Source organism: Lissotriton vulgaris, chromosome 1_1 (assembly GCF_964263255.1).
Source record: "Lissotriton vulgaris chromosome 1_1, aLisVul1.2, whole genome shotgun sequence".
Lineage (NCBI taxonomy): Eukaryota > Metazoa > Chordata > Amphibia > Caudata > Salamandridae > Lissotriton > Lissotriton vulgaris.
In genome coordinates, this window is record NC_141685.1 from 292,110,940 (window position 1) to 292,121,344 (window position 10,405).

General features: G+C 42.5%; 1 protein-coding gene across 1 annotated transcript in view; it reads left to right on the forward strand.

Moving 5' to 3' along the window:
- LOC147747067 (von Willebrand factor C domain-containing protein 2-like) overlaps positions 1-6,628 on the forward strand; it is a 73,747-nt gene extending 67,119 nt beyond the window's left edge. The window contains exons 3-5 of the mRNA XM_086936134.1: positions 1,587-1,716; positions 5,422-5,983; positions 6,367-6,628. Coding sequence (XP_086792260.1) covers positions 1,587-1,716; positions 5,422-5,609 — 318 coding nt within the window. The 3' untranslated portion in view covers positions 5,610-5,983; positions 6,367-6,628. The remainder of the gene's footprint in view (positions 1-1,586; positions 1,717-5,421; positions 5,984-6,366) is intronic.
- Positions 6,629-10,405: the final 3,777 nt, after the last annotated feature.

The following is a 10,405-nucleotide window of genomic DNA, read 5'->3' on the forward strand; positions in this document are numbered from 1 at the left end:
TAGGGATAGGTATGGGTTTTGGGGTACAGGGGTATTTTTAGGGTTCAGGGCTAGGTTTGGGTTTTGGGGTATCGGGGTATTTTTAGGGTTCAGGGTTAGGTTTGGGTTTTGGGGTACAGGGGTATTTTAGGGTTCAGGGGTAGGTTTGGGTTTTGGGGTACAGGGTTATTTTTAGGGTTAAGGGCTAGGTTTGGGTTTTGGGGTACAGGGGTATTTTTAGGGTTCAGGGGTAGGTTTGGGTTTGGGGTAGAGGGGTATTTTAAGGGTTCAGGGCTAGGTTTTGGTTTTGGGGTACAGGGGTATTTTAGGGTTCAGGGGTAGGTTTGGGTTTTGGGGTACAGTGGTATTTTTAGGGTTCAGGGATAGGTTTGGGTTTTGAGGTACAGGGGTATTTATAGGGTTCAGGGCTAGGTTTGGGTTTTGGGGTCCAGGGGTATTTTTAGGGTTTAGGGATAGGTTTGGGTTTTGGGGTACAGGGTATATTTATAGGGTTAAGATGGGTTAGTGTTTAAGGGTGTTGGGGTATTTTAAGGAGTAAGGGTGCGTTATGATTATGGGGTGCAGGGGTATTTAAAGGGAGCAGGGTCGGATTAGCACACGATATGAGACATGGCACGAAGGGCGGAACGTACCACACGCCCCCAGCGTTCGGCACGCCCACAGCACAACGCAGACACGCCCACAAGGGACTACTTTGCTGGCACGTTTCTTTTACCTTTTAAATATATATGGTGGGCGTCTGCATAGCCTATGTCCTTCTGCTGCAACTGCCCTTTCCAACGCTGTACTGGGTGTTGTGATTGGTGCTGTGGTTCCGGAGATTACCCGCCTCAAAGGTTTGGGCTCTCTCTTTATTATATTAGTATGGATGATGATAGAAATAAGGCATACACAATCCTCATATTTTGTGTACAAAATGTGGCCATAGGATGAGATACAACAACTCATTGATTTAATTTATTGTCCTTGAACCAGGTGGGGCATATCCACGTTTGGACCTTTGTTCAAAAGACTAGACTTTCAACAGGATATGTATTGAGGACCAGGCAAGATCTTCACAATAAAATGTTTTTATCTGTCCTTATGTCTCTCTGGTCACCTCTCTTTTGAGATTTACTTAACCTCCTGGGGAAAATAAGTTTAGTTTTTAGAATTTTCAATTTTATGTTAACAATAAATCCAGGCAGTTGTTTGTTCTTTTCATATGTACTTTTTCCTGGCACTTGTTAAATTTGCAGGAAAATGGAGAACAAACGAAACTACATGTTTTTTGCAGACACGTGCAACAGTGTGTCATTTGAAGCATAGATTATATGTACAATAACCAATAAATACATTTTATTAATATCAGTATTTTTAAGATTTAAAGACTTATAAGGAGAGCATATTAAAGAGCGAATGACCTCAGACGTTACCTGCTTCTACTGCTTCATTCATGAGCCTGTTGTACATCACACAATCTCCTAGGTTGATTTATATTTTTTGTTGTAAGACAGATTTTCTTGATCCTTACCCAGAAAAGTGAGTGCTCTTGTGCTAGTTGTTGAACACTCCCCTCCTGCTCACCATTCTGCTTACCTTTTCAGCCGTCCGAGTGCGAGCAGTGTTCCTGTGACCTGGATGGAATTGCGCGGTGCCTCGTTGCCGACTGCGCCCCACCACCGTGCGTGAATCCAGTGTACGAGAAGGGAGAATGCTGCCCCAAGTGCAAGGATGGTGAGTGCACATGGACCTGGTCCCCTCTCCTGAGCAGCATAGCAGCTTTATCATATCTGCATGTATTATGCAACTGTGAGTAGGTTGAAGAAATATGCAGTAGGCTCGCCTTTGATGTGGGTTAATGGTTCTTCTTGTGGGGCCAGATGTAAGATGCTTTTTTTTTCAGTCGCAAACAGCCCGATTCGCTGAAAAAGGTGAGATGTGTAAAATGGAGCAAAGATTAAATATCCCAGTTTATTGGGATTCAAACTAGGTGAGAAGCTTGCGGGCCTGTTTACCAGAATGTCAATCAGTGCAGGGCAGCAAGGTGAGTTGCTGAGCTTCACTGCTTGACAGGAAAATGGCAGGAATGTGCCATATGTAAGGCAAAACTGGGAATTCCTGCCTTTTGCCTTGCGCTGGCGCCCCATTGGCAGCTTTGCACCATGGTGCAAGAGTGCCTGCATTGTATGCTTTGCTGTTTTTGTGCAGGAAGGGGCACCTTCCTCAACATAAACAATCCCCTGAGGCATATTCCTCTTTCTATGTGTGCTGCAGAATGCAGGGTATATATACAGAAAGAGGAAGTAACAAGAAGAAATAAAGATATTTCTCCTTGTTACTCATCACCTGAGAAGGTGTATCTTTTTGGAGCATTCACAGGTCTACCAGTTTTGGTAAATCTGGAATGTGTAAAAAATCCATGGGAGTTGCATGGAAACACCCACCCAACGCCCATGGAAGTCCTTCCCAAGTGTTGGAGGCTGGAGGATAGTATTTAAGACCACAACAATTCTTCATGTATGTATATATGTATGTTTATGGTTTTCGTATAGAGTGAACCTTGCCAAAAGGAATCAAAGCTATCTAATCTCCCTCAGTTTGTTAGTAGCGTCCAGGCATATTTCCATCTGCTCCTAGCTCATGAAAATGTGCCTGGAATTATTGGGGCACTTGTAATCCCTTTTATATTGCAAGAATAGGTTTCCACTGTGAACAGGAATACCGACTCACCCGGAATCAGCCTGCTAGTGGTGAACGGAGGAGTGGTTCTTTAGAAAGGATGCAGGGAGTGTATGGGGCCGATTCACAGAACTAGCTTAAGACAAAATCCTAAACTTACTACTTTTGGTATTCACATAAGTTAGAATTTTGTCTTAAGTTTGTCTTAAGACAAACTTAAGACAGACTTAAGACAAAATCCTAACTTAAGTCTGTCTTTAGTCTGTCTTAAGTTTGGCTTAAGACAAACTTAAGACAAAATCCTAGATTCTGTGAATACCAAAAGTAGTACGTTTAGGATTTTGTCTTAAGTTAGTTCTGTGAATCAGGCCCATTGTCTTTGGTAAATGAATACAAGGTGCTTTCTCAGTCGGAATATGAAAATACTCTACGATACCTAACATGTAAGATCCCATTTTATCAGATGTCTTTGCTCCATGTACACATTCTTCCCCATGAGTCTGGTATCTATGTGTAGCTATTATGTGGTTAAGAAGAAACTCTGCAATGTAGCTATCTTGTGGAACAGCTTATCTGAGGCCCTTCACAAACTGTCTCAGTTCTTGACTTTTAGGATCATGTATCCCTATGGTTTTTGCTTCCTTAATTTCTCAGTGCATGATTACCCTCTTTGGATCTTGTGTATGGAATACTGAGGTGATGATCACTAGGAAATACTAACGTTCTGAGATAAAACTGGATGGTAATGGACTTTTTTTCCATTTTGAGGATAGCACAACATTTTGCTTCAGATTGAAAATTTCCTACAGAAATCAGATGGGTTTCTGTTCGGAGACACTATGAGGTCCTAAGACAGTTCATAAAAATATTTTATGTTCCATGCCTAAGTGAATTTTGTTGATAGAACAGATATAACCCAAACTTAAAGGAGGGACGAAGTCAGTGTTGAAGAGATGAATAGGTTGATTGGCTCTCCCGCCTCAGGTTTCTATGGTTATGTTTTTCCTTAGAAGGAAAAGTGACAGCGGCATATTAGCAACAAATAGCGATAATTATCCCTAAATGAGCTTAGCGATTATTTTTTTATCGCTGCGCATCGCCGGATTTTATTGCTGAGATAACATGCTATTAGCAATGTTTATCTCAAATGGGATAAAATATCCGGCGATAGCGGCTCAATGCCTGAATATCGCTGGAAATCCAGCGATATTCAGGCAACATCGCCAATAGGGTCGTAACCTGAATATCCACCTCCCATTGGATATACAGGCTAAGAAGTGGTCTGAGCAGGCGTTAGGGTTTGGCGATATTCACGCTTAGTGCAATTTTTTTTATCGCTTCGCCTGCGTTGATAATAGGCGATAGCGATGTTAGCGACTGCTTTCAGTCGCTAACAGGTTGGGTACTCCCACTTTGCATGTCATAAGCAATAAATATTGCTGACATGCAAAGCAGGCCCCAAACCGGCCGCTATCGCCTACAAGCTGTCGCTAACTGCTTTTAGCGACAGCTTGCTAATAGGGCGATAAAATTATTGCCGCTTTAGCGGGAAAAAGTCCCGCTAAAGCAGCGATAATGCCCTTGATATTATGCCCCAAGGTGTCTCAAAGGCAGTATGTAAAACATATTGAGAGAGTCTCTGTGACGGGTGAGTCAAGGTGTTTCCTAGTTTACAAGTAAGAAGATCGATCTCTCCCAGGTACAAACACACAGCTATTGTCCCAGAAAGAAAGAGATGAGTTGTCTCCAAGAAAGACACAGGGGTGCAGATTTACGTTTCCCGGCATATCCCCGCAAATCAGCAGGTGTGCGCCAGGAAAGATGCGTGACACAAGTTTACCCTTGCGCCACCACAGATGCACCGCATTTACAATGCGGCACATCATGGTGCAAGGATAAACAGATGCGTGTCACATCTGCCGGCTTAAGGTTGGCGCAGTGCTGGAGTTGTGTCTCAGGCGCAACGCAACTCCAGCACTGTTCCAACCTGGCCAATCCTCAACATGGTGCATTACACCTTACGCCTGCTTCAAGCAGGCGCAAGGTTTTGACACAGCGTTGGAAAAGTGACTGAGTAAAATCTTGTAGATTTCACTCAGGCACTTTTCCGAGGCGTTCCTGTGTTGGAATGCCCCCCCCCCCCCCACGGCGCCAGAATGCCCACATGAAACCTGACGCAGGTTTTTACAATGTGACGCATCTCCATAGATGCGTCACGTTGTAAATAGGGCGCAATGTGGCGCATGGTTTACACCGCCACTACGTCACAGAAGTGATGCAACGGCGGCACGAAAGTGGCGCCGGGGCTCGTAAATCTGCCCCTTAGTGCTGTAGTATAAGTTCTGTAGAGGGACTGCCCAGTCAACAACAGTTAATCTGAAGTAGGTTCTCTGAAATATTGGTGCTTCTCCATTCCCTACAATCCCAACTTCCATTTGTATCCTGAAGACATTGTAGAAAATGTACGTTCAAATTCAAGTAATTAACAAAACTTTATATTGTATATGTTTTTGGGGATGTTTTACTTAAAGTCTTCAGCCCCTCTGCTCCATCTTCTCTGTAATTGCATTTTAAGATCCCATCCCCACTCTCAAAGCCCATTTAACAGTAATGAACCTAGACACAACCATAGAAACAGTGCAAACCTCTTCAAACCATATTATCTAGCCAATACAAGTGGAATTATCTTACCTAGGAAAAAAGGTGTCTGAAAATATTTCACTTGCTGACTTTTTTCTCTTTCTTTCACACTTCACCTAGGTCCCAACTGCTACGCCGATGCCTCCCAGGCCCAGGTCATTCCCGGCGGAGAGTACGTTTGGGTGGATTCTTGCACCAAGTGTCGTTGTCACGATGGGCAGGATGTTGGCTACTGGGAAGGAAACCGCGTGGCCAAGTGTGAGCGGATGCGGAACTGCCAAGTTGACCAGGGAGGGCACAACTCGTAGGAGGAGGTTAGCTCTCCGCTGCCACTGGCAACTGGCCCGGAGGACTGGGATGTATATGGAAGCAAGAAACACAAAGGAAGGTCTGAGCAGAGGAGACTTAGGACAACATTACCACTAGAGGACATGTTCTTTCTGCCTTGCTCTACTATATATATTTTTCTTCCAAAGTTTTATCCCTGTCCGTGGCCAAGACTTTGATTATTGGACTTTACTTTTTTTGATCTGTTACTCTCCTATTAGTGTGCCTTCTAGTGAGAGTTTTGAAGTGTGAGGTGGAAGCTGATGGTACAACTGCTGTTCTGGTAGTTCCATGTATGTAGTGACCAGAAATCCTTTTAACTTTGTACTTATAAGATAAGTCGGAGAATGGAAATGTGGCTGCAGAGGGCCAGATTCACAGAACTAACTTAAGACAAAATCCTAAACTTACTACCATTTTGATATTCACAGAAAGCACTTACTCATTTCAGTATTCACAGAAGTTAGGAGTCCTAACTTTAGGACTCCTAAATGCCTTCTGTGAATACCGAAAGTCTTAAAATCAGGATTTTTCTCAATTTAGTAGTAGTAAAGTTAGGACTCCTAACTTTAGGACTCCTAAACTGAGAAAAATCCTAATTTTAAGACTTTCGGTATTCACAGACTGTATTTAGGAGTCCTAAAGTTAGGAGTCCAAACTTCTGTGAATACCGAAATGAGTAAGTGCCTTCTGTGAATACCAAAATGGTAGTAAGTTTAGGATTTTGTCTTAAGTTAGTTCTGTGAATCTGGCCCAGAGTCTTGTAGAATAGTGTCTCTAACAAAATAGTGTGGGTATAGAAATAGGTTGAAGTCCCAGATTTCATGTATTATACCACATGAATCCCAATCGGGAAATGTTGTCTTCTGTGTAAATTTGTTTGCAGCTAAATGGAATGCCCTGTGGCTCATTTTTGTTTATGTTTCTATGATTTCTCATTGCCCTTGTAACTGTTTTTCTCTCTGTTTTTTATTGTTAAACAAAATGTTAAATACCAAAATGTTGTCTTATTTCCTCCACATCTCCAAAAAAAGGGATCCTGTTCGCTCAATTTTCGTTCATGACACAAAGTGCAGAGGACTGGCCCATCTGCCTTTCTAACTATTTATACTGTCAGCAAGGTCCTACCTCGATAGGTCTTACCGCTATCACAGTGGATGCAGATCCTGCCTTTTCTGGGACTTTCTCTGTCACACTGGTTGCAGAGCCTGGTGCATATTTACAATATTTTGGCATAGGGCAGCACCGCAAGCCTTCTAGTTCTGCTGCCCAATGTCAAAAGAAAAGGACAGGAATGCACTGTATCTACAAGTTGCGTGCATTCCTGTCCTTTATGCCAACTCTGGTACACAAACTGCAGCCAAGCACCAATGCAGGCACTGTGGTGCAAGGTTGTCTGTGTTGTTGACATGATTGTTTTTGTGCAGGAAGGACACCTTCAATTAAACATTTCTATTTGTTATGTCAGCTTTAGTAATGCATTAGTGTTGGCACTGCCCCAGATTTATACTATGTTGTAAATATGGCACATTGTCAAAACCATATGTTTTGTTTGGGGACACCCACAGCAACACCCATGGAACACCGCTTTTACACAGAGTGTGAAACTGCCTTACTCCATATTTTGAACGCCAGGAAAAGCAAGGCAGGGTGGCTTTGCGTGGCCTTGTAAATATGGGCCAGCACACTGCGGCTCCGCAGCATCACAAAAGTGATGCTCCGGCAGCATAAAAGTGCTTCTGGGGCATTGTAAATATACCACACTGACTGCATAGTCTAGTTTGCTGGATCCCTCTCATCACACTTGCAGCAGAGCCTGTCCCTCTGGATCTCTCCTCGTCATTCTGACTGCTGGACATGACCTCACATAGGGCCCGATTCACAGAATGAACTTAAGACTCAATCCTAAACGTACTACTATTTTGGTATTCACAGAATGAACTTACTACTTTTGGTATTCACAGAATGAATTTACTACTTTTGGTTTTCACAGAAGTTAGGATTTTGTCTTAAGTTTGTCTTAAGACAGACTTAAGACAAAATCCTAACTTAAGTCTGTCTTAAGTCTGTCTTAAGACAAAATCCTAACTTCTGTGAATACCAAAAGTAGTAAGTTCATTCTGTGAATACCAAAAGTTGTAAGTGCGTTCAGTGAATGCCAAAAGCAGTAAGTTCATTCTGTGAATACCAAAAGTAGTAAGTTTAGGAGTGAGTCTTAAGTTCATTCTGTGAATCGGGTCCTTGATCTCTTGTCATCCCTCTGGCTGCAGAGCTTAGTCTTTCTGGTTCTCTCCGTATCACACTGGCTGCAGCACCTGGCCTCTCTAGGGCACCCTCCATCACACTTATCCCAAATGTTGTTAACTGTGTAAGATCTACCTAGTAACATTCCTCTATGTATCCACCACAAACCTGCGCACACATTAGTCCATTCAACTAATATGACAGAGCTGTAACAGAATGTACACATTTTATATATTTTAATAATGACATTTAGCATGTTCCTTTGCACTGTAGATTTTTCACACAATTTGCTCAAGTGAGGTAGCTAAGATTAACACTCAGGTAACCTGTTTGCCTGGTCAGCAACAGGGCCATGGGACATCTTACTTTACAGAAAACAACTGTACTTCTTAGAACCCCATCTCAAAACATTGTTGAGTTAGTGAGCCATATGACCAAAAATCTTAAGTGGGATGGATTGCACATGTGGCTACTTCAACTCTCTGATTCTAGAAGAAACAGGAAGGCTGGAGCATCTTTTGTAAGTATTTGTAGTCCAGCTATTCTGTGAGAGAAGCCTCCTTTCTCACAGCATTGATGGTAACCCTAAACAATTTTGGCTTTGTATTTCTAGGTTAAGAGTACCTGTTTTCAGTCAAAGAGAAGACCCAATCATTGGTGTCTTTTGAGAGCAGGAGTTGTATCACAGAGTTTGTGCTATTGGACGAGGAACCTCTTATCTGGGATGCACTGTAGTAGGTGGAATCACTTCCAGGGTAAGGGTCAGGATGCACAGAGATGCAGAAAGGGGAGGCATGTTTTCTCTCTGAGTTTATTCCTGAATCTTTCCGAAAATATTGGAATTACTATTGAAAGAGTCCCTTATTAAGCATCTCTGTTCCACCAAGGTTTGCAAGACATCCTGTCTCAGAAAGGCCAACATACTAAAGGTAAGAGCTTTAGATATAGGAGTCAAGATATGGTCCATGACTTATTGTTGAGGATGGTACTTAAAAGCTATACCGGTGAATCAGGAGCGGATTTAAAAAAAGATGCACCATGTACCACTTCATGAGGGATGCAAACATACCAACAGTTCTGTTGATGTTCTTCAGAAAAAGAGGCTCCTGTACAAGGAAAGAGCATCTCATTCCTGCAGTGATGAGATCAGCCAGGAAGCATCCTGTTCTTGAACTCATGTTGAGGGACATCTTCACCTGGACATGACTGACTGTTCTCATTAACATGATCTTTGGTTCCCTTTACCTCTGTTCTGCTAACACTGATTTATATAAAGGCATTTATCTGGGTTCTCTAGTTGATCGTAGACACGTCTATATCAGTCCATTTCTGATGTCAGGGATTCATTGTTCCTGTATAGAATGCCTGTAAAAATTTGGGGGCATATTAGCAACAAATAGTGATAATTATCGCTAAATGCCCTTAGCGCATTTTTTTATCGCTACCTATCGCCGGATATTATCGCAGAGATAACGTACTATTAACAACGTTTATCTCTAAAGCGATAAAATATCCGGCGATAGCGGCTTAATGTGTGAATATCGCTGGAAATCCAGCGATATTCAGGCATTAAGGCTAAAAGGGACTTAACCTGAATATCCACCTCCCATTGCACATACAGATTAATTCATGGTCTGAGCAGGCGTTAGGTTCTAGCGATAATCTAGTTTAGCGCAATTTTTTTTATCGCTTCGCCTGCCTTGTTAATAGCTGGGTTAGCGACTGCTTTCAGTCGTTAACAGGTTGGGTACGCCCACTTTGCATGTCATTAGCGATAAATATCGCTGACATGCAAAGAGGGCCCCAAACCTGTAGCTATCGCCTACAAACTGTTGTTAACTGCTGTTAGCGACAGCTTGCTAATAGGGCAACAAAAATATCGCCGCTTCAGCGGGAAAAGATCCCGCTAAAGCGGCGATATCGCCTTTGCTAATATGCCCCTTGTTTCTTTATTAGACGCAGCCAATAAATAAATTAGTCAATCGTAACCAGTATGTCTAGTTAATTTCATGCGGGTTGTTTATTGAGAGAACATGATCACGTGCCACAGAGTTTGCCATTTCAAATATAGCACATGGTCCAGGCACATTAGAAGATGGCGTAGCAATCCTCCTGCTGAAAGGACTGCCTGTACCACTAAAGGTCTTGTGAGCTCTACCAGAGAGAAACATGCATCATTTCTGGGGGGAAGTTATAGAAAACTATAAAAAATAAAGACATTCTTTTAAAACTTGCCATGTCTGTGCTTTTGTACATGTGTGTATGCATGAATTATAAGAGTGTGAAGTGGGATCATGTGAAAGATCATAGGTAGAGAAATGAGGAAGGGGAGATTAGAGACAATAAAGGAAAGGGGTGACAACATGAACAGGCGTAATTTTCCAAATGAGTAGCGTCAGACATGGCAGCAATTGTGACAGATGGGGCTTCAAAAACTCCACTGGCTTCCAGTCATGACAAGATGCCAGTCGAAGCTACTCACTTACGTATACAAGACGCTATACAATGAAGGACCCACGTACCTCGACCAATG